Here is a 24866-nt window from a genome sequence, read left to right as displayed (position 1 = left end):
CGTGCACATGCTTATGAACTATATGTGTCAGAGACGGATGTCAGGCGGCTTTCTCTGACTTAGCCACATCAAAAGAAATCCCCAACACGTACGTATCGTGTGCACTAAAAGCATCGTCTTGCCAGCGGTCAGTGGCTCCTTACCAGTGGTTACCGGCTTCGGCGCTGAAATTGAACACCTGCAGCATTTAGTCCGCTTCACACGGTAAATCTGCGTGTTTGCAGACGTGTTTACGCGTGAGCCTGGAAGAACACTTGAGGCCGGACTCCTCAGTTTATCCGTGTGTACGTCTCCCTCGGCGGGACTGCGTATGTATGGTTGACGCGTGATTGCAAACTTCAGAGATTTAGTTGTATGTTTATCTTTTCTGGTTGCTTTTTTTTTTGTTCTCAGTGTATATGTGTATGCACACACACTTTGTTAAAGTTTGGTTTAGCAGCTTGGTTAAAATCCTGATGAGCACCATGTGTGCTTGGTTTTCTTTATGTTTCTGCCCCAAAGCCGGTTAGGCGATGCCATGTCATTTTCCACTTTAGAATAATGGCATTGTTTGCCGTTTCCCCCTCTTCTAGTTTTATCTTGCACTTGGTCCATAGAGCACCAAAACAATTAAACATAATAAAAATGACTCAAAAGCTTAATGCTAGATTTATCTGGTTTGTTCCAAGATAAGTCATTTATCCCTACTGTGCTTTAAAAAAAAAAATCAGACCGCTACTTATCCGCCGTTTCTTTTGTCATTAGTTCTGCAAACAGGATGCTAGCTGTAATCCATAGGGCTATTGTTGACGGTAAAACACTTTGGTTTAGTCTCTATTTTCCCCTTTGTCTCTTTAATCTTTATTTCCTTTTATATCAACAAGACATGGCTTGTTGAACTTCATTAGAATTTATTCTTGCACAAAGCCAGTGGTTAAGGGAAACAACACCTCAGGAAATGCTTCTCGTTTCCCTTTTTGCATAACTTTTCCTTTTATTTCACTTCCAGGATTATTTAACACAATGCACTGCGTTTTAATCTTTTGGATTTAGGTCCATATCCATCTGATAACAGTCCTTTTCCTTTGTACTCATTGAGATTCCCAAACTTGTCACTTAGATTTTGATTCAGGTGTGCACCCCGATTGAATCAAACTGAAACCAAATCAAATGGCAATTCTTTAACTCTAAGCGAAGAGTTTTGCTGCTTACATGAAGTGGAAAATTGCTTCGTTAGGAAAAAAAAACCCCCATCAACAATAAACATGGAGACAAACACAACTGCAGCCATAAATTTTGACATTGTATTTTCTGAATTTATTTCAAAAATATTTCCAAGTATATTTATAGAGCTTTTAATGGGAAACTGAATTTTTACAGTTTTAAGACCAGATTATTTTTAACACCAGTTCTACACGCGTAGTGGCTAAATGGAAGTAACAAATAGTCTCAAGGGTTACATCTGCATGAAATAATTCAAAAGAGTGATTACTGATTTATACAACAGTCTTTTGATGTCAGAATTTCTTATAATTAAAATGAAGAAAAGTGAAAAGGTAAAATCACATTTTTGGCATGAGAAACTTTATGCTCACAAACACCCACAGTTACCCTGATGATCTGACTCCTTACTCCTCCTGAATTGTCCGTCGTTGGTACGCCATTAGCTGTACTACGTTTCTCCTCGACTCTGGGTCGTTGCTTTCCTTGAAGCCAATATTCTTGCTAATTCATGAATCCAGGGGAAATCTGGAACATGGAGAACTTTTTTTCTTACCAAGATCTTTAGTGAAAATAAGACCGCTCACTATTTTTAGCCACCTGTCATTTTTACATTGTGGTGTTTTTGTCAACAGTTATTTACTTTATTATAGTTTGTTTAGTTTAAATGTTAGATCGTCATGCATTTGTGGTTTAAGAGAGCCAGGTCCCAGTAGGTTGTTTTTCTGTTTGAAGAGTGAATTTCAAAATTACCCATCATCTGATTGTGATTCATTTGTGTTATGCTTTTCAGACTTTTAAATAGCTGGACTTTAAAACGGAAAAGCAGCAAGCAAGACATTAACACTTAATGTCTTGCTTGGTGATCCCTGTATTGTTTTCCTTTGCTGTGTTTTCTCTGTCGCTGCTGTGAACGCTTTACGTTTTCAAAGAGGCTGTCCATCATGACCAACAAACAGTTCAGTATAACTAACCAAGTTTTCCAACCTTTAAAAATGTTGTCATTCCTCTGACTTTTACCATGCCATTGTGTGTATGCCCAAAGAATGAGGATGTGCTGATTCATTCTCTCTCTCTCTCTCTCTCTCTCTGTACTTTCCCAGGTAGGGCAGTTCAGTCAATTTCTCCATGAATGTACGTCACAATGATGATGACAGACCAGATTCCACTGGACTTGGCTCCGCCCCCCCTCCTGAACGGAGAGCTCCCTCTCATGCCTCACATGGTTAACGGTGACGCGGCGCAGCAGGTACATATGCCTTTTCACACTCGCACACATCTGTCATCCGGACGCTTGTAGTTCAAACCCTCCCCCCACGAATACTTCCACCTTATTCTCTCAGCATTTCCTATATGTTGTGGTTAATGTATCCAACAGGCTCTTCCCTTAGTCATCGTTTCATCACAAGTCTTGTGTGTCATTCCTTCGGGTGTTTGAAAAGCTGCCAAGACCTTGCCATCAATGAAGTGGGTCATTAGCTGGAGCAAAAACAAGCACCTAGAGAGATGAGGACAGGTCGAGTCATTTTCACGAAGGATCACTGCAGTTCTTCGGTATTCTGAGTGACACACCGGCATTGCTGGAAAAAGGAACAAAAACTCCTAGAAGCGTGGCTGAAACAAATTTCCATCCCCACATGCCACGTGCTCGCAAAGCATTTGCTTAAAAATACTTTGGACAGGGAGTTAAGTGAATTCTCCCGAACATGCTGCAAAGCCAGCTGGGCCTCTTTGAAAGCGCAGCACATAGATGGACATCTGCTCAGGCGAAGGGAAGCGGTCACTCTAATCGAAATCAGCGCAGTTCAGTGGGACTTTAAAATATTTGGTCAGAAACCTTTTTGCACTGCGAGCTTTCGATAAGAACAGGGATGAGAATGCTATTTGCATCGCCGTAGCCCTGCTCCCTCGCAGCCCAGAGGAAGTATGTTGGGAGTGTTTTGGCTGTGACACGGGTACAGTTATGCAGGGGGTTTTGGCCGTAGTACACAGCAGTTAGGGAGCTCTTTTTATCACAACACCCTGCAGTTTAAAACTTGGTTCCCAGTGTGGAATCGGGGATCTAGACCGATGATTATACAGATTTGACTCAGCATTTATGTGTCCACATGTGTGAATTTGTTTTCTGTCTGTCGTACTTTGTGTGTGTGTGTGTTTGTGTCTCATACCCTTTTAGCTTTTGTGTGGGCACTGCAGCGTCTGTGTTGAGTCTGAATACATGCTGTAAGTGCTTGTCTGTCAGTTTTCTTAGTATTTGTGTTTACTAGCCTGCATTTTTCAAGCTGCAGCTGCTGGTAGTTTTTCTACACTGAAACCAAGAGAGGGTAAGTATCGGGTACAGCCAAGATCAAAGGCGACCAACTATAAGGTTTTCTACCCGTTTTTTAACCTAAAGAGTACAGTGTAGGGGGTTTGGAGCTGATCTTAAATTTTTGTAAACCTTTTACCTGCCAGTTCTTTTAGCTTCCATTTTTTTTAAAGCTAAAAGCAGAAAACAGCTGCTTCTGAGTGGCTTCCAGAATGTTTGTGTAGCATTCCTTCAATCACCAACCGTTCATTTTCTATTTTAGGAGCAGAGGCGACATCACACTGTGTGAGAGAGAACTCGCTACAGAGTAGGTTATCATAACATAAAAAAAAAGTTAGTATAGTAAAATTCGCTGTGCAGCTCCAGGTCAGGGCCGACGAAGCTGAATATTGTCCGATTCAAATCACCGGGTGATTTCTCTGAGCATCTCTAATTAAGGGTTGAGTTATATAACCTTCTTTTGAAGTTTAAATTCAGTATCGACTCTCGCTCCCTTTTCTGCTAAGACGAGTAAATGTTTATTTTAAAATTTGTGTTGCACAAATGTTAAAACCGCAAAATTGTGGTTCTGGGTCAGTTGGCCTGAAACTGCTTGTTAATGTGTCTCTTATTGCCGTTTCTTCTTAATCGAGGAAGGTCTGGAAAGACCTAGACAAGGGGAACAAGTTTTTTTTTTTTTTTTTTTTTTTTTTTGTCTAAAATCTATCGCAAAACTGTTACAATCCACCTAAATATGAAGATTTTGTGAATTCTGCCTTAGCTCCTGCTCATGTGCAACACAAGCTGACTGGTTAAATCCAGCATCTATGGGAATAACGGTAGGTAAAAGTGTAACAAAACATGTAACCATTAAAGCGAAGCATCATGGGAATACCCAACAGTCTGGTTCCTTTGACGCAGCTCTGTTTATTTAAGCCGCCACTCCTCACTCCCACCAACATGGTCCCATGTAAGGGGTTTTCTCCATCCCTATGTGCTGTGTACTATGCTGCCGTTCCCATAGCAACAGCAGCCGCTGCAGCAGCAGCAGACAGAGCAGGAAGTGTGCATCTGTTTTGTGTGTGAGACAGGAAGGGAGCATGTTGGTGCTGAGATGGGAGAAGAAGCAGAGGCTACAGGAGGAACGCACGATACGAGGCTCGTTGAAAGGCACACCTGTGGAGCGTAGACGGCACCGTGCTTGTGTGTGCATGCATGCATGTCCCTGAATACGTGTGGGTGGGTGTGTGCGTGCCTGGTGCGTACGCAATGGAGGGTCACCTGTTTCACGTCTACAGCCACGTGTACAGTTTCAACAACCTGAACACGGAGAACATGACGGTAAGGTGTTCTGCGTGCTCCCGTCGGGCTTCATCGGAAGGAGACCCACCCATCTGTCATTTATTTCGCTTTCAGTGGCGTGCGCGCTCACCTGTCTGTGTCAGCCTGGGATGTGTGCCGTTGTATTCATACTGGATCTTCTCTGAGAACAGGTTTCTTTCAAAACCTAAGATCGAGGTCTCAAAGTATCCGTTTCTCATTTATATGTGTAAATGATGCTCTATGATCCGACAGTCAGTGTGCCAAATCACCTCTGGAAATTACGTAACAGATGTGTGCATATAAACTTTCTCCCTCAATACTTTATTTGCGTCTTCTTACAATGTTTCCCTTTTTTTTTTTTTTTCTCTTCTTTTGTCTTTGTGTTTTGACACAGGTGATTCTGGTGCAGGTGAACCCAGGGGAGACGTTTACCATCCGAGCGGAGGACGGCTCGCTGCAATGCATTCAGGGTCAGTCTTCGCTTATCACATCGCGTTATCATATTACAGCGAGGCCTGGCCATCAGTCCTTTGCGTGTCTGTGTGATTGAAGATTAAAAAGAAAACGTTTTTTTTTTTTTTTTTATCAGTTTAATTGTAGGCTGGCTTCACGCTCTGAACCAACCGAGACTTGTGTATTGCAAATTGATCAAGTGGTACGAATCATCACATAAATACGTTAATGTTTGAACTAAAAGATCCAGTCAAAATTCTTTGTCCGTGTTATTCAAGACTAGTCAACCCAGTAATATTACGCCTCTCTCCACCATGGGAGGTGGTCATAAACACGGAACCACAACGAGATGTAAGGGTAAGAAAAGACTGGAGATTGATTGGGACACTGTGTCGGTCAGCAACGGAAGCATTTAGCAGATTCTTCATACGATCCTCTGGTGTCCAGAGTTGCCGTGGGCGTGACTGATGAAATCACAGATGATGTGGACAGAAATATGAGTGTTCTTATTCAATCTTCAAACAAACCTGGGTCAGGACCCCCAGCTGATCCTACAAGAACTTGAAGGAAATGGAAGCTGTGAAATTTTGTGTCTGGAGAGTCTGAATTTAAAAGTATTTATTCTGCCATAAAACATTCAAAAACTCCTGAATATTCCCCGATTATAGTCTTTTGAATGATTTGTGTAGTAAAGCAAGTACATAATGGTGTACATGTAAGGCAGTGGTTGGTAGTAATGCACGTTTGCGCCGACGACGGATGTGGTGAAACCGATCTGCCGTAGCTCCACTCTGGCTTCGTCAGATATCGGTAAATGAGAAAGACTGGAGATGGAAGCCACATTAAAAAGCTCCTAAAGATGGAAGGAGGTGGCAGAAACGCGGGATTTCCCCCAGCCTCCTCTGAAATTCTCTCACTTTGAGGATGTCAGACAGCAGCTTTGAAAGAGCGCTTTTGTTTTCTTCGTGATCTCTCCACCCCCACCCTCTTCTGCCGATCCCCGTCTTCTTCCGTCAGTTTTTCTTTGGCCTCGGAATTGAGAGAAAGCAGTTCTGGTCCCAGACGCAGCCTGCCGCCCCTCTTGTAAAACCCTCACCACCACAGCACGCCGTGTTGTAGCAAACAACAGCCTGCCTCTTCTCCTCTAACCGCCATGTAATTTAATTTTCCTGAAATCAGAGGGATCGCCTTGGCGAACCTACGGGCAGAGTTAATGGCAGACGGACGCGCCGCATGGTGGGATGGATGGATGCAAGGACGGTGCAGACGCAAGAGACGTGTAGAATGAAAGATTTGGTGAAAAGTTAATTTACAGAACAGATGACGTTTGAATTTTGCGAATATAATAAACGGCAGAAGGGAAAACCAGATCCTGCTTTGCAGAAGGACTCAGTATTGATGCAGCTAAGGTCTCGTGGATGTTTGTCTGGTTGCATGTGTGCACTTCCCCATAAAAAAGTTCTTCTGTCTGTGTGTGCTTTTTTTTTTTTTTTTTTTTTTTTGGTGGGAGGTCTCCAGCTTGGCCTCGTATTAATGCGAATGTTACTAACGATGAAGGAGCACGGTCACACAAACACGCACACATGCACGTGGACAGAAGAACAAACTCCAGTTCTTTTCCTCCAACCTTCTCTGGAGGTCAGCGGGTTTTATGAGAGGTGGAGTGTGGCGGTGGGTTTTGAAGACGGGACCGAGTCACCTCTTCAGACCGACTCTGTGTGATTACCGAGACCTCAGAGCTCAGTGTTTGCCCTCGCTATGTGTTTGCTCTTCAGCTCGCTACGTGTGTGTGCGCGCGTGTGATTTTATTGAGGGAGGTTGCAGAGACCTGAGGGCACAAGCAGGGACCAGATTTGAGATGAAACAACCTCTGTTTAGCTGTTGCTCTGCGGCGCAAGCATGCACACAAACACGGATGCTCTCTGCCAAGACTGACCCCGTCTGGAGAGGTCAGGGCCGGACGGCTTCTCTCTTGCGTTTCACAACGCCGTCGCCTCTTTCCACTTGATGTTTTACTTGTTCGGCCCTTTGCTCCAGTTGATTATTACCCGATCTGGCATTGGCGCGCGTTTTCTTCTCATTCATACTCTCTGGGAACTACTACTACCAAGTCAAAAACAATCCAGTTTTGAGTATTTTTGATAACCCACGTCTGGGTCAAATAGGAATGATTCAGCCTTTGATTGATTTTGTTTTATGGGTTTAACCCACTGTACCGACTCTCAACCAGCAATCCAATAAACTAAAAGAAACCTGTGTCTAAACTTTAGGGGGAAAAAAATGTGAAATTTTTGTGTCGAATTGAGTCATTTTAACTGACAAACAAGGCAAGTTGGATAATAAATCTCCTACTGAATTCATAATATACACTTATCGGCTACACTATTAGATATCGCATATTTGTCTAAGTCATTAGTCTTAAACCCAGCAGTTTCTTGTGTGTAATTAGCCGTCAAACGCTGTGGAACAGTTTCGAAACTCGACGTATACAATCGATTCATTCCACGTTTTATTGGATCATTTTAGTCACGTGCTTCAGTTTTATCTTCCTTCCCTCTTAGCGGTTTTGTTGCGTTGCTCTTTTGATGCTCGCTTCTTCTTTGGCTGCAGCTTTGTGTGTGTGTGTCGGCGAACGAGTCGAAGCTAATCTCTTCCTGTATCCGTCTGCTAATTAGCAAGTTCGGTGTGGATATGCGAGTGTCTGCGTGTCTCTGTGGCCTGTCTAAAACAGACTGACCTATCGATGCTCCGGGGGGTCGGCTTCAACCAACCCCCCCTCACACACTCTTTTCTCACACACGACATGCTTCCACACACTCCCCAGTCTCTAATCATCCTTGCCACCTCTCCCTTTCCACCGTTTTCGGACGAACCCCCCCAGCCCTCCTCCCACTCTGTCCCTTCCTCCCCTCACTAAGACCATAAGACCATTCCCCTGAGCTTTCCCACACTCACATCAAAGGAGAAGACTCTGGAGGGTGTGTTAGAGCACCCTGCTCTGGAATTTCAGTGTGTTGCCATGCCGCTTGCTTGCGTGTGTGTGTGTCTGTGTGTTTTACAAGGGTGAGTTAGTTGACTGGGCTGTTTGGTCTTTGTCGAACTTTTTACGAGGGACGATGAGTCCGGGGGTGGGGGGCCTGAGATGTTGCAAGAGGTTACACCACCACGGAGGATGTGACATCACAGTGCTTCTTAGGTGGCAGCAGATCAACATTGTTTGTCCTTTTTTCTATTGCATCTAATGATTTTGGATGCAAGTTGAATATTGACAATATTTAGTTCTTGGGTATTATACCTCAAGTATTTACACAAAGCCATTATAGACCATGTTCCACCTGCTCCCTGCTGAACGTTTCCCCTGCGGTGGGTGGTCACCACTGACTCTGCATACATGTCATTCTGCATGCGTTATTTGGACAAAGCAGATGGGGAATCAAAGGTCTGGTTTGTGTTTTGCCAGCAGATGTGTGCAGCTGGCTCATACGCTCTCTGTGTCTTCACTGATGCTCACTTCCTGTCAATGTTCTGCTGCCCCATGATTGGCTTGTTATACATTATATTAAAACTGACGTATTGCTTTTATTAAGCCGTTTTGATGACGATCACTGCGTAGAACCGTCGCGACCAGACTTCGTCTAAAACGCACTCTCTATCATTCATTCGTGAGAACTAATTGTGACTTGTGAAGGCACTGCTGTTTTAATAAAGACATTTAATTTCTATTCTTATCTATTTGCAGTCATATTATGAATGAGAAGTGCTCAAATGCCCAAAGTTGTTTGAACATAACCATCTTGTTTTTTTTTTTTTTTTTTTTTTTTTCCAGGTTAAAGCTACCAACTTTAGCACAATGCCTACTTCCAGAATAGATTTCTTTGAAACAATATGAAATACGATGTCATTTTTTTGGTATAAGATTCTCATGGTGTGGTAACCTGGAGTAAAACTACTGTAGTTTCACCGTGTAACACACAAAAAAATGCAAAACATGATGCAATCGCTTTGATTTAACACAAAAATTGTTTAATATTGTGTTAAAGTGCTAAACTATTATACGATACACCTCCACAGTTTGTTTTTTGGTTTTTTTGTTTTAGCTTGTTTTAGCAGTTTGTGACATAGAGAATAACCGCTGTCTAAACGGTGTTTTTCAAGTATATATGGCTTTATCGCCATTAGGTTTTCTTACATCGCTGTCCATGTTCTTCCCAATCGGAAATATTTCCAAAAATCTCTGCTCTGCTCCAGCTACTTCAGCACTTTGAGAACTTCCTAACATTCACTTAAACATTGGAACAGTATGACAAAAAAAATGGGCATTTCTGAAATTGCAACTTTTTAGACTTTTGGTTTAGATAAGTGCCAGAAATCGGGCCCATTTTCTTTAATGTTGCTTTCAGTATTTGTCAAGCATAAGTTTTATATCGGCATTGCTTTGTCCTAAATATATTCAAGAGGAAAAAAGGTTTATACTTTTGCGTGGAATGGAAAATTAACAACTGTAGTCCATCTTGTGAACACTTTGTACCACCTACAAACTACTACAAAATTAGAAAACTTTTATTTTGTACTTATTGGTTTTAGCACCCCGTTAAAAGTAACATTACAATCTGGAAATGACATTTATTTTAAATCTTTGAACTTAGACCTTTGAACAAAATCTTTTGGTATTGGGGGTTCCTGATTTAAGAAACACTGAGAAATAATGTGGTGGTTTTTATTTTTTTTAAAGTTTCTTCTGGCCTTACTTTCATTCCTGTTAGTGTTTTCCCCCCTCTGCCTCTGTTGGATGGATGCAGCTGATGTAGCTTTTCCTGGGTTCACTGCATCACTACAGAAGCTTCCTGAGGTTTTCTTTTTTTGCCCAGCCTCCAGCCAAAGTGTGCACTTCTACACTCGGGACCCTTTGATGTAAATGGAAATAGCTGCTTGAGAGAGATGTGGTGGAAAGCCCTGCAGCCTGTGTTTACCTCGAGCCAGATGGCTCTAAACAAGCTGGGGGGAGAAGACGCAAATACATTTTTCTCCGAAGGGCTTAATTTGGTGTTCAGTTCTGGACGGTCCCCTTTGCAGCTTGTAACCAGAAAGGGGTTATTTTAGGTTTCCAACCTGCCTCTGATCCAAATCCCTCCCATGTGGGGGCAGCCTGACAGGTTTAATGAAAACTGTAGTTCTCTTGAAAAGAGGTTAAGTTTGTCCCGTCAGCTGAAAGTCTCAATATGTTTATCGAAAGTAACCATTTCGATCTAATTTAAAAAAAAAAAAAAAAAAAAAAAAAAACCTGAATAAGTGTGCTTAGTTAAAAAAAAAAAGCACCTTCTCATAATTTGCTGGCTTGTCTTTAAGTGTGTAGACGTGTGATTAGAAATGTCAATGGGTGTAGTGGTGTTATTGCTGCACATGCGCTTCGCCCCAGACATTATGAATCTTATAACCGATTTCCTGTAATTGTAGGTGCTTGAAACGGTTATTGTCTGTGACTTTGTAGTATCTGAATACACTTTAAGACTCTTGAAAATTAAGCCTGTTTAGTGATGCACCAATAAAAATGTGAAAGAAATCCCCTCCATTAAACGCAAGAAGATTAAATCAATTGGAAAATTTGCAAAATGCAAAATGTTCATTTGGCTTTTGCAATGTGGAGGGAAAAAGTCTGGTAAAAGAAATTTAGAGTTTTACCTTCTTGGTAGGTCTTACTTCATCCTGTAGTAGAGGAAGTCAGATCAGGTCATTGTACAGTTAAAAGTGGCTGTCAAGAATAATGTTTTTTTATTTTTCAATTTCTTCAACTTAAAACAGAAGTATGTATAAAAAAAAAAAAAAGTCAGTATTTGATGGGTAGTCAGTAAACTACCCATCTTCTGTCCCAAAACTCGCGTAGACCAAACATTTAGGTTAAATGACCAGATTTTAGTCAAAATGTAAATCTTAAACATTAGTTAGTACAATGTTGCTTTAAATGCTGACCTTAAGAAAAAGAAAAAAAAGCAGTGTATTAAAGTAACAGAGTTACAACTAAAACTAGTTAACCCAGCATTTTGGTAAAAGAATAGCTTTGCTGTAGTGTAGCTTTCTATGGCTACCCAGGTAATTATTATTATTTTTTTGTCACTTTAAGCTTCCATCCCATGCATAAGTGGTTATCATGTAGGATTAATATTTCTTAAGATGGGTTTAGAGACTACTGGAAAAAAAAGAGATCTCAAAATATAGTCTTAGCCAGACAGCCCTGTGAGGGATTTTACCTACAAAGGAGTTGCCTACAAGATCGTGTGCCCTGCAGGCAACCGTAAAGCAGGTTACAGGGGTGTGTTTAGTATATGGGTCTTAATTTTGTGTTGCGTCTCATTGCATGTGGGGAAACTGGTTGCCAGGGGAGAGGACTCTCACTCCAGGTGGTGTGTGATGGAATGTGATCCCTCTGGGCACACATTTTGTGTTTGCATGCGTGCCTTTGTGTGGCGTACCTGCTCCCTTTTTCTTTCCTCCACCCTCGACATTCTCCGCTCAAAAGAAACAAAAGAAAATGGAGCGGATTGGCTTGGTTCAGCTGGCACAAGGTAGTTAAAACATTGACTTCAGTGTGTGTGTGTGTGTGTATGTGTGTGCGCATGAGGCAGAGAGAGTTGATTGTTGTTGTATGCCCTGCCCAGTGCTCAATTATAAACTCAATGCCCTCACAAAGTAGGCCATGAGGAGGCAGACTGAAGAAAAGAGGATGGAAGTGGCAGAGTTGAAATAAAATGCAGGAGGCAAATAAATGAATATGGTTTGAAAGAAGTGGAAGAAAACTATGTGCTGCATGTCTGATCGTGCCATGCATTCTGGATGAAGCCACTTCCTTCATGCAATGACCCCAGCTACCTCTGTAGCTGCTGCTGCTGCTGCTGCTGCCGCTGCTACCGAGTTGATCTACTTTTCCAGCTCATACTTGCTGTTCCGACTGGCCCACTTGGGCAACCTGGGAGAGGGAGTGGTTCTAGCGGGTAGAAATGGATGACTGGCGCTCTTGAGAATACAGTGAGACTGTGTGAAAGTGTTTGTGAGCAGCAGCTGTGTAGAGGAGGTAGCTTGCAGAAGTTTTTTTTTTTTTTTTTTTTCCAGACAGACAGAGGCAGAACGATCTTTTCCAAGAATGAAATTCTTGGCACTCCTACGAAGCTCAGGGTACAGCTGGAGCCGTTCCCCTTCTCTCCATTCTCCCTGCCTCCTCGTTCAGTTCTCTTTCCATCCTTCTCTACTTCCTCCCTTGCTTCCTGATCCCCCCCTTTTTTTTTCTTCAAATTTTAATTTTTTAAAAATAATTTTCAGACTTACTTTCAATTGGTGTTTTTTTTTTTTTTTTTTTTGTCTAGCAGATCTGCACGTTTTTCCTCACGGTGCCTTGCAAAAGTAGTCATGCACCTTAAACTTTTCCACATTTTTTTCTTGTTACAACCACACAATGTCTTTTTTTGGGATTTTATATTAAACACCAATATAAAGAACTGCACAATTGTGACTTAATAAGCAAATTAAAAGAAAAAAAAAGACTGAAAGTGTTGCATTCATTAATTTCCCAGTCCCTATGAGTGTTTTCGGGACTCTTGCTGTCGACTTTTTTTTTTTTTTTTTTGCAGATTCTTCTTTGCAATATAACGCAAGCTCAACCAGACTGCAAAGAGAAGAAGCAGGGGACCATCTAATTTCACTTATCAATTGAATTTCGAACTGGACTTTCACTGGGCTATTCAAGCACATGAATACCCTCTCATGTAAACCGCTCCAAGATGGCTTTGGCTGCATGTTTAGGTGGTAAACATGCCTCATCTCTGCAGCTTCTAACACGTTTTTCTCCAGGATTTCCCCTCTACTTGACTCCAACCATCCGACTGATGCGACCAAAGCTCCCTCTTTTCAGTTGCCGTTTGCAAGTTTGCTTTTCTTTAGTGATCGCGTTTGTGGAGTTGCGGGCTAACAGCTGTCCTGTCAACGGATTCATTCTTCTGAGCTTTGGATTAAAGCCTAACCCCACCTTACACACCGCCACAGTTTCATCCCTGACCTGTCTGCTGTCTTCCCTGGTCTTCGTGTGATGCTCGTTGTTCACTAATGTTCTCTAGCAAATTTGCAAGGTGCTTGAAGCACAGCTAGATCTATACTGAGGTTTAGTTGCACACAGAAGAACTGTTAACAAACATCAGAGGAAAGGGGAGCAAAATATAAACGTATGCCACATAAGGCATGCTTCAGGGCTGCAGTGTAGGCAAATGTGCAAAAGTGATGCCAGTTGGCTACATTTTCTTGACTCCTCTCTGTCTTTTTAATCATTGTAATGCCCTGGTCAGTGTTTGATCTTCAGCTTCCTGCCTCTTTAACAAAATACGAAACAGTTGTGGGCATCAAGGAGGGTAAAAGTTCAGCAACTGAAATGCAGATTAATTATTGGTGTGAAGAATATCTATGAAAAATATCCATTTTGCTTCAAATCAGGTTGCTATATTTACTACAAGGATTAGATTATTCCCACTTCAAATTTTAAATGCTTTGAAGAGGATTGCTTTCAAAATGTGACAGAGTTCCTCTGCACAGCTTCAAGTTCCACAAGTCGTTGTTTACATCATGTGTGAGTTTCATAGGGAAGCCCCACTTCTTTTTTTTTTTTTTTTTTTGCCCTCGCTGATCAGATGGGACGCACGTTTCAGTAGGAGCCAAGAGAAGTCGAGGAACGACCTGAGACAACGGTGACTCTTCTGCTCTTGCATATATACACGGTGTCCACCACATCTGTTCCCGGGTTGAACCTTTTTGGCATCCGCGCGCGCATTGCAGAGGCAGAAATAGAATTTCAAGGGTTTGAGGGAAAGTCCCTGCTAATCTAGCCTTTCCAGCCCACTTTCTGCCTTTCCACTGACGTGCGCATAGCTTCTCCATTTCTTCTCTCTTCTCCCTTCTTATCAGCGCGCACTCTTTCCCCGCAGCGCTCTGTGGTGGACACAAACTTGTTACTGTTCAGACTGTGACTCACACTCCAGGAATGCCCCCATATTAACATGTGGATAGACAGGAGAGAAGCGTGTTGAATGGCAGAGGGCAGGGCGGGCGGGAGGGAGGGGGGGAAGGAAGTACAGCTGCGGTCCAAACCGGGACGTTGGTTTTGGGTGGTGGTGATAGGGGGGTGGCAAGGTGGGAGCATTGTGGATTTAAGGGGAGATCGGAGCAATGTCAGGAAAGCGTTTCATGACTCCGAGTTTGTTTATAACCCAACAGCTGTTGCACTTCTTCTTTCTCCCGCTCTCTTCTCTCGTACACATGCAGAGTTAATAAGGGAATGGATACAATGAGTCACAAGTGTCTGACTTGTGTATCTTTGTGTGTTTAATTGCATGCTTTTGTGTGTGTGTGTGTGTGTGTGTCTGCGCGTGAATTTGAATGTTTGCGAATACTTGAGTGATAAGTAGAGTACAGTATGCCGTATTCATGCAGCCGCTGCAGCTTGGATACCATTCCCAAAACAAGCCTATCTGCAGGCTTCGGAACAGAGTCGTTGGGTGATGTTAGAAAAGAACAGCGGGGGCAAGAACACGACTTGTTATGTCTGGAAGCGAGTCTGTTCTTTGATGTTTTAAGCCGAGGTGACCGTGGTTTATGTCGGCGCAACCGTTGAAAATGTCGCCGTGCTCTGCAGTCGGACGGACCACCGCGTTGCTTTCATGTCAGCGGGGCGCTCAAAAGAGTTTGCCGACATGTGGCCAGGTGTGTGCGACTGGAAATCTGTTTCTGGTCTTGTTGCAGGAATTCCTGTGCGTGCCTTTGACTGCCTCATGACTATGTGCACAGCTGTTGGGCTGTGTGTTTGTACATGTTTAGGATTTTGAGAACAAAGCGCGGCTGGGTTCGGTGTCCCTCCAGACGTTACGTTGCTGTTTTCTGGAGCGGGCCCAGCAGTAGAAGTAGGTCGCCCGACGGCACCCCTCCTCTGGGTGGGGGAAAACCAGAGAGGGATCCGGGTTGGGTGGAGATATGGGCTGGCAACCACACACACTAAACAGACCATGGATTGCAGTCTTGACGGCCACTCGCACACGGATAATATGCTGCAGATACCAGAATAAAGTAGCATTTGTTTGTTTTAATGTCAGGAAAATAAAACCTAATTAGGTTTGGACATTAAATTGAAAAGAAACGTATAAATGGATGCACAGAAGTTATAGACCCGCTCAAAAACAAATCTATTGCTTTTCTTTTTACTTTCAGATTGGCAATGTTCTCCCTTTCCTCTGTTATGAATTTAAATTACATCATGAATCAAGTCATGCATTATGTAAATACAGCAGTTTTAGTAAATGTTGGCTAAAAGGGATTAAAAAAAAACCCCTGAAAAGATTCTAATTGCCTTTATTTGAAGACACCCAAGCTTAAACATCTTATTTTTCTTAATAAAATGGAAAATGTAAAGCAAGAATTATAGAGGCCAGCAGGATACTCCTGCCTGGGGCACGTTTAAATTGGACGACTGGGTAACATTTCAAAACTTTAACATATAGCTGCAGTTACACTGAATATCACATGGTGTATAGTGTAATAAATTAGCTCTGCGATGGACTGGTGACCGGTCTAGACCGTACCCCGCCTCTCGCTTGTTGAGATGGGCACCAGTACCCCTCGCAAACCCACTAGCTGCTAGGGATAAGCGAGTCAGGTAGTGGACCGATGGCTGGATAACAAATTAAGAACATAAAGTAGAAGACCTGTTGACAAAGTAATAAATGTGGAAAAAAGAATAAGAGGGATGCTTGTGGAATAAAATATATACCATATTTGAAAAACAATGGGTGTTCTTCCACAAATTTCTTTAAACCTATGGATTTATTTCATACATCTATGGGGCTCTGGTATCTTATTAGTTATAATTTTGGATCGGTTGGTTTCATGCATCACCATAAAGCTGCTAAATGCAGCTTCATATTTCTGTGAAATTAGGACAAAAACTGAACTTTGACTGTATTTTAAACCTAACCCTAAATGATTTTGTGGCTTGAAATTTTCATCTCTGATAACCAGCAGTACGTAACTCAGTGTAGCAGTCTTGCATCTACCCATATTTACTGTATTATATTGTTTTTATCAAGTCATGACTTCATTTTTTTTTGTCTTCTGTACATAAAAGGCAAGAGCCAGATGCCAGGAAAACGCATCCGATTTCTGCAAGCCACGCTTGGCAAACACTTCCTTGTATCATGCTGATGTCATATGCTGCTGATGTCATCATGCAGTTTATAACTTCATCAGCTGGCTTGGCTGATAAGGCTTTCTACTGATTTCCTCGAGGCACTGTTATGCAATTTTGAGCTTAGAGGCTTATAGTGGAGTGGCTCCCTCGTCTCAAGGAATGTGTTTACACATACCTGCACACACACACACACACACACTAAAAACCGGTTTTTAAGCTGTGCGATCTTTAAGCTTGACCAGCCCGCTCAAATAACTGTTGAATAAAACACATGTGACATGTCAGTCTGTTTGTAACATTGAAAATATGATGCGTTAGTCCTAAATACACATTGGCCTGTCTTAGATTCTTACAGTAATCTTAATTATTACGGTTATAGTGTTATCTGTAGCTAAAACAACTGAATTAAACAGGGCTTAGTGCTCTCTTCCAGCTGATCGGCAGTGCACAGCAATATGTGGGTGCAGTACTCTGCCTCACAAAGCCACTGAAACTCAACACTCTATCAAATTAGAAGGACTTTGCCATAAGTTTTCAAAATTAGACATCCTGTCAAACGGCCTGTGCCTGGTCCATATGACAAATTTTTGTCAGAATATGACGCGTTTTTATGAAATGCTGCATAAAGTTTGCCATCTGTATCTTTAAAACATTACTTGTTTTAAAAGTGATGGGTGGGGCTTTTTTTTGTTTTTGTTTTTAGTATTCCCACCTTGATTGTTCATATTATACACAAGTAGAAAACGTTAGTTGAATTTGTTTGTTGCAAGTGAGGGGAAAGTTTTGCAGCCTCATTGCAGCCAGCTAATCAGCAGTGTGCAGCAAAAGGAGGGAACAGCCAGAGGAAAGTTTTCTCCGGCGTCCAATCAAACAGACATTTCGAACTGCAGACACGGTGTCAGGGAAATTTTCCTGAAGTTTCAGAACCCGTTTCTGTGTATGTGGGCTGATGTGAACCCGATTGTGCATCATTCTGCAGCGTATCGGTGTCATGAGAATAATGGACTGAAGGCAGGGTGGTGCAGGAAGACTAGACTTCCTCCCCAATCACCAAGCCCCACCCTGCTTAGGGGCGGGGGGAGAAGAAAGATCTTTGACTCACTGGAGATGAACTTTTGGGCGGTGCGATGTGTGTTTCTTTGCCCACGCACCACAAGCTGTGTGTGTGTGTATATTTAGCACTCTGTGCTATTTTTAAGTTGTCTCCCACATTTCCTGCTTAACCACATTATCTCTCCTTTTTATTTGCTTCCTTTTCTGTCTCGGACTTTCCGTCATGCTCCACATTGTAGTCACTTAAATGATGCTGAAATATGTTTATCGTCTGAAATGCAACCATACACTCTAAAGAGAATGGCCTATGTGGAGTGGTACCATACTTGTGTGTGTGTGCGTGTGTGTGTGTGTTGGCGTTGGCCTGACTGTAGAGGAAACTGTCGTGGGAGTGTCTTGCTCTCAGAGCTCCAAGGACAGATAACATTACCCTGCTTATGCTTACATAACTTCCAGGCAACGCCACGTCACAACTGACCCAGACACACACACACACACACACACACACACACACACACACACACACATGCACATGCACATGCACACACGCATGGGTAGTGCACACAGAGATCAATTAACGGTTACAACTCATAGGTATTGGTATTTTAATTCGTTTTTGCTGTGTTGGGAAATCGTTTCGTTTCAAGTCGGTGTGTATGTAGGTCAGCTGGCTAACAGGCTCCGTTGGTTGGATACCAACGCCCCGCACATACAAACGCTCACACATGCTTTCCCAGGAGGGTTTGTGTTTCCTTCCAATGTGTTGACCACATGTGCATGGATGAGGGGAATGATTGGAAAGAAGGAAAGAAAGAAAGTGCTTCTCTTCGTTGGGGCGCCACTGGAGCAGCGATTCACACAGTTGACCTAAATTTACTGTCATCAGTCTTGACTGATCTATAGATGAGGATGAATGCCTGCGTTTAAGCTGCTGCATTTTTAGGGATGTAAGTAATGGGGTGTGTGTGTGGCCACTCTTTCTGGTTTTGATGGCGTGTTTTGTTTTCTTGGGGCCCTAACACAGCTGTCTTTGACAGCTGCATCATGAGAAACATCTGAACTGTTGCATCATCTCCTCTCCGTCTCCGTCTCCCTCTCTGTGTTCGGATGGATGTATGGGCAGCTGGACAGAATCACAGGCTGGTCTCCTTGGCTGGCCCTTTTTTTTTTTTTTTTTTTTTTTTTTTCTGGATGGGCCAGTTCAGGAGCAGCGTAGCTGTGAGTTTGTGTGTTTATGCCTGTGTGTGGCAAAGCGCGAGGCGGGTTGTTTACCGTAGATTTATGTGTTTATTTCTCGTGTAAACTTTTAGTAACTCAGGTCAAACTTTCAGAGGTGAGACTCCAGCGTAATTTATTAGCACTGCAGGAGATGTGCTGCGTTATCATTTACCAGGAAAAAAGGAGCAGTTTTGCTGCAGCACATCATTTTCTGTTTTGCTGACAAAAAAGAAAACTTCTATGCTTTTACAGTTTCAGAGTAGCCTCCCATAAAACACCTGAGGAAACACCTGCTTCCTCTGGCCTGCCCTGAGATTTACCGTTTGTCTTTTATTTTATTTTATTTTTGACACCAAACAAAAAAAGCTAAGCTTTTCTTCTTGCTGTTTTTCTGGTCTGTCGCTTCTCTTAAACATATTTATTTCCCAACATGAGCCACTGTCCTATCATGTCATTCAGCTATGACTGAAAAAACTAAGTACATTAAGATTCAATAACTTGTAGAATGAACTCAAGCAACATTAACTCTGCAGTGGGATTCTTTTTGACTTCATTAAACTCTTACATCTTTGAAGAAATCCTGATCAAGTTTTTTTTTTTTTTCCCTCCACAACTTGCCTTCATTTTAGTGAGGTTTGAGAATTTGGACTTTGACTGGGCCATGGCAGCATCTTAAGTCTTGCCTTCTTAATCACTTCTGTTGTAGATTTGCTGCCTTCTTTCATAATCCAGTTTCGGTCACGCTTTCGGCCTCACATTTGACACTAGTCTTCAGCACACAGAGGATCCATTGATCCACCTTCCCTAAAGGACAGCAGATAAAGATTTGCTATAGGCTGCGATTTATCACGATGGAAGCTCTGTAAAGGTAAAAAACAAACAAACTGGGGACTGACTACTTTGTGTCAACATTAAATCAGAGGTTATAACATTTACAGCTGTCTTATGAAGGTTACCTCAATATTATTTTCAGAAAAGTAACGGATACAATTTTAAACTGGCCATAGACTCATGGATTAGTGATTAACACAACCAGCACAGCTTGCACAAAAACAGCAGCATCTCCTAGGGAACATGAGTCTTTACTTGAACTCTTTTATTTCCACTTAGTTGCCAGCATGTTCCAGTCCAACATGATAGACTGAGGTAAAATGCTATAAAGCTGTAATGTCTTTGGCAGATAGCAGATGCTTCCTGCTATCTGTTGGAAGCGTCCTTCTTTGTCAGTCTTTCTCTTCGCAGTCTGGATGAATGACTGACGTGTCTAGACATGCATTTTCCTTCCTTTAAATAGCTTCCAACAGTTTCCTCTCACTCTAAGCACCTTACTGATACAGAAAACAGTCTTGTCCCAGTACTGTAACGGGGCCAGTATGCATCAGAGCGCAGTAACCAACACTTCTAAAGTTTACCGTTTTGGGTACTGGAACTCTTTTTCCCAGCATACATTGCGTACCGAGACCTTTTCTGGTGTTGCACGGGTTTTTGTTTCCCCATCTATAACGTGCTACAGCTGCAACTCCTCACCACCCAGGTGGTAAAAAAGAAGAAAAAAAGAAGAAAAAAAACACATGTTCATTGCAAGCTCGTTCCTGTTCTGTACACATGGCGACTACGGCAAGTTCTCTGTGAATTGCCTTATGTGATGGAACTGAAAGTCTACAGTGGTGTCCATGTGAGGTTGGGTGTGTAGTTAATAAAAATGGCTCCATTACGCTGTGAATTTAGGTCCTTTGGATTTGATTTAGAACTAGCTTTGTTCTTTAAAATATTTGTACAATAAAACTGAAATGTATATAAAATCCCATTTTTCTGTCCCATATTTGTAAGATATTAAAACATCGTCTTCCTCCATCAGTAACAACTTCCACACCACATGGTGAGCATGATCTGATAGCACTTGGCTTTTTGCCTTCTCTGATAGGAAATCTTGATTTCTGAGATAAGATTACTAGCTTTTTCAGTTTTATCAGTTAATTTTTTTTTTTTTTTTGTGGTGCAGTTTGTGGTTGTAATGGGACAAAATCCCGAAAACTTCAGGTGGTGTGAATGAGTTTGCCAGGTGTTGCATAAATGTCCTAGAATGGTCAGATTGCAAAGGCTGATGCCCAGACAATTTCAAATTACATTGTGCCACACGCATCACCTGACCTCGTTCTCATCCTCATCCTCTGACCTAACTGCTCCAGCAGTCGGAAGTGGAAGCAGCAACAGATGGTAGATGAGTGCGCTGTGGAGTGGGAGTGGGGGGAGCTGGTGGAACTCTGTTGTCTGGGATTCCAGCAGGATTAAGCAGAGGAAGCCACGACTTTATTTGTGGTGCTTTAGAGGGTAAAGCTAGAGACGAGACCCCGAAGGTGACGTTATCACACACACTAGATCCCTCGCACATGCACACACAGCACACACACACACACACACACACACACACACACACACACACGCGCGCAGTACAACTCTGCTGAGCTTTTCTAAACACAAGTCTCAATATTGTGCGGCTTACAGCAGTGTATGAGGAGTAGCGGGACAAAGAGTGTCTTGTACTTTAGGGATGGGTTAGTGGGGTGGGGGGAGTAGTTAGGCCTGCTGGGTCCAGTCCTGGGGGCCAAAGATGGGAATTTTCTGTGAGTATATATACGTCTGTGTGTGTGTGTGTGTGTGTGTGTGTGTGTGTGAACTGAGGAATGCTGCCGTTTGCTGAGTGAAGAGCATGGAGGCTGGAGAGACTGTCTAAACATACGTCTGTTTGCTAAGAATGTGTGTCTGAGAGACGGTAACTGTGAGGAGAATGTGTGAGCAATGGGGAAAGTGTGCTGTGAGCAGCAATGGAAAGCGGTTTGGAGGGAGTGTGTGTGCGTGTGTGTGTGTGTGTGTGTGTGTGTGTGTGTGTGCGCTCTCCCTCTGCTATGACCTTCTTCTCAATGAGCACTTTCATATCCAGTCCCGCTCCCCACGGTAAGGAAGCAGACGGCGCTGAATGAGGCCCGTCTCTGACTACCTGTGGCCGACTCACTGCACCCACACTGAAGACTTTACTCCGGTTGTGTTTGCATGAGTGTTACCTGTTTGTGCGGTCGAGAAGTGAAGGGAAGGGAAGGGAGCACGGACACTTGCGGAAAGGGAGGAGGAGGAGGAAAGAAGATGACCAACAAGGGGGGGGGGGGTTGGAAAAGATGCATTATAGGAGGAATGAAGTGAGGGGATGACGGATGTGAGTAATAGCTGGAGTAAAAGAGGGAGATTCACATAGTAGTGGCTAAAAAAAAAATTGGGATTGAACGTAGGATCGAGTGAGTAAGAGCAGTAACTGAGGTGTTGGAGTCACTTGGGAGGAAATGAGTAAAGGACCCTGGGAGAAGTTTGTGGCAGTCACTTCATCTAAATAAAGTTTGAAAACTCTTCATATCATAGTTTTTTTTTTCCACAAGAGTTTAGACTGAACACATCTTTTGTATGTTTTTTTTTTTAGAAAAAAAAAACAACCTTTAAATTAGATCAGGTGGTGGAAATCCTTTAACACGTGTTTACTCGGGCTGAAAATACTATCATGTTTTCATGCATGTGTGTTTGTGGTTAGCCAGGGCCTCCTCTGCATGTGCACCTCCGCTGGGTGATTTATTCTAAGGCCAGGTCTGCTTCCAGCTGTCCCCGAGGGGTCCCGATGACTTTAACAGCCGCAGATCTCCATCGCGGAAAGGCAGAGGAGGAGAGGGATGGGGAGGTTTTATTTTTTTGGAGAAGGGAGATGCGGACGGTGGAAAAGTCAACATCAATTTTTAGTCTGTTAATTCTATTTAGAATATTTGTGCTAAGCTTTCACGGGAAAGATTAAAATTTCATCTTGGAGGGAAAGTGTGTAACCCCGTGTTTGTCTCGTAAAATAATGCTGCCGTTTCTACCAAAGTTGTAAAAAAAAAAAAAAACTTTTGCTTTGTCTTATTTCGTAACGTCACAGTCGCAAAATTCAGCGCGTAATTGTGAAGAGAAATAAAAATTACAGATACGCTTACCTTTTAAACTTTAAAAAAATTAATAAATAAAATGCCGACTGTGTGGTGGCGGCAACGTCTGGGTGTGAAGATCCATTTTCTTTGTGGGAAAAGAATTAACGGAAAGATGGATGGAGTTGAATAAAACGGGTCCAAAATGTGTTGGACTTGGTTCACATTACATAATATGCGTGTCTTTAAATGTCCCAAACTACAGACCAAAATCCAATCAAGAATTTATTGCAAGTCTTGATGAAACAGATGTCCCGAGGTGCCTACCATCCAATTTAAGCGAGCACAAGCTGTTCTGTAAAGACCATTGGGCAAAAAATAAAGTTAAGCATTCCAAGAGGAATGAAAACCTTAGCGAAGCACTGTAAAACGGCACAATGTGACTGCGTTGGTAATGTCATTAATGATGTCGATGCACTTGGAGGCCCTCTTGAAGCAAACATGGTTTTCTGGCTGGTGGTCCGCCCCGCGCTCTGTGTGGAGCCGTGTTTGTGTCCCTGCATGTGCTCTGCAAATTAACAAATGTAAATGAGAATTTGCTTTAGCTTGACTCGCCCGGTTAAGTAAATACTTGTTGTTCCCCCTTGCAGGTCCTGCTGAGGTTCCCATGATGTCCCCGAATGGGTCAATCCCCCCGATACACGTACCCCCAGGTTACATCTCACAGGTAGGCTGGTTCGCATGTTTTTTTTCCCCTCACTGAGAAAAAAAAAAAGTTACTAGCCAGACTTTTTTTTTTGTAAAATAAATCAAACTCGCATTAAATATACATTGCCACGTATAGAACAGGTTGAATCTGTTGTAACTCAAATCTAACTTTTAATTATGTGTCAAAATGGGTAACGAGATGTTTGTCCACAAATGTCAGATCGACTCTTATGCCTCTTGTGATGTCATCAACCAACATGTGTCAAGCGGTCTCGGCTGCTTTTCCTTTGTCAGTAGGTTTTTAAAATCTTTGCACTGTGTGACGCTCGGTCTCATCTGCATCTCTCATTTTTCAGTGGAAACATAAAACACGCACACGCCAGATATTATCTTTAGAAGTATCGCTGGCGTGCAGCGTAGACCGCTCTTTTTCTCTCCGTTTGCAACTTTACGGGTTTGCATTTCTCCCCAGAACAGTGTTTCCTAATCTTTGTCCTTGGGGTACACTGTGCTGCATGTTTTAGATGTTTTTTTGTTTTTTTTCCCCCTTCTTGACATGTGTTTTGAATTAATGCGTCGTTAACAGGCTTCTGTAGAACTCGAGTTAATTTGTTCCTTTAACTTGGATGTTATGGAGCACATGCACACGTTGGTGTGAAACCCATTTCCCATCCTCCCCTTCTAGTTTTCCAGTGTCCCTATAAAAGTTCAGTGGAATATCTTTCAGATGGATAATTTATCCCACCACAAAATGGGGACCTCCTTCGAGAAGTTTAAAGATGGACTGTTTCAGATTTTTATTTTATTTTTTCTATACATGAGCAGACATAACGGATTTTGGCTGATGCACCAACTTGTCACGTAATCTAGGTCACTTTTAATGCCAGTGGCACGATTTTATTACACTTGCTTTACCATGGACCACAGTGCCCCACAAAATAGACATTATGCAATGCCTGGATATTTATTGTAAGCTCAAAATCTATAAAATTGACTTAAGAGGGAAGTAAATGTGTGCTTGCTTGCTTGCTTGCTTGCTTCTTTTGATGTCCTCTTATATCAGTGTTTTAGACTCTTATTTTGAAGTAAGAAGGGAAGCAGTTCTTCTGATGTTGATAGAGCCGACCTGACGCTCTGCAGCGTTTGCAGTGAAGAAGTAAATAGAAAAAGAAACATTGGAAGTGTGACGGACAAGACGCAAACGATTCGTAAACGATGTAAGGACATAACGTTAGCTGCCAACCAAGTCATTTTCTCTTGACGCTAAACTAACGGTGACTGTTTTCTACATTTAATCATTTCTACTTTGACATCTAAAATAACTCCATGGATCAAACCTGAGCTGAGGTTTTTGAAAACATGGCATCTTTTTAAAAAACACAAGATGCAGTCACTGTTAGCTGTTTTTGCATCAGACCACCTTAGAATTAGATGTGCACTTAAATATTAATGTTAATAATCAATCCTGGTT

General features: G+C 42.4%; 1 protein-coding gene across 1 annotated transcript in view; it reads left to right on the top strand.

The window, feature by feature from the left end:
- fndc3ba (fibronectin type III domain containing 3Ba) overlaps positions 1-24866 on the top strand; it is a 102656-nt gene that overhangs the window by 26729 nt on the left and 51061 nt on the right. The window contains exons 2-4 of the mRNA XM_088002383.1: positions 2304-2449; positions 5205-5280; positions 23338-23414. Of these exons, the coding sequence (XP_087858509.1) occupies positions 2333-2449; positions 5205-5280; positions 23338-23414 (270 nt within the window). The 5' untranslated portion in view covers positions 2304-2332. The remainder of the gene's footprint in view (positions 1-2303; positions 2450-5204; positions 5281-23337; positions 23415-24866) is intronic.

Source organism: Poecilia mexicana, unplaced genomic scaffold (genome assembly GCF_051168715.1).
Source record: "Poecilia mexicana isolate PSO_F unplaced genomic scaffold, ASM5116871v1 scaffold_22, whole genome shotgun sequence".
Lineage (NCBI taxonomy): Eukaryota > Metazoa > Chordata > Actinopteri > Cyprinodontiformes > Poeciliidae > Poecilia > Poecilia mexicana.
The sequence above is the reverse complement of the archived record's forward strand: the minus strand, read 5'-3'. Positions and strand labels throughout refer to the sequence as shown.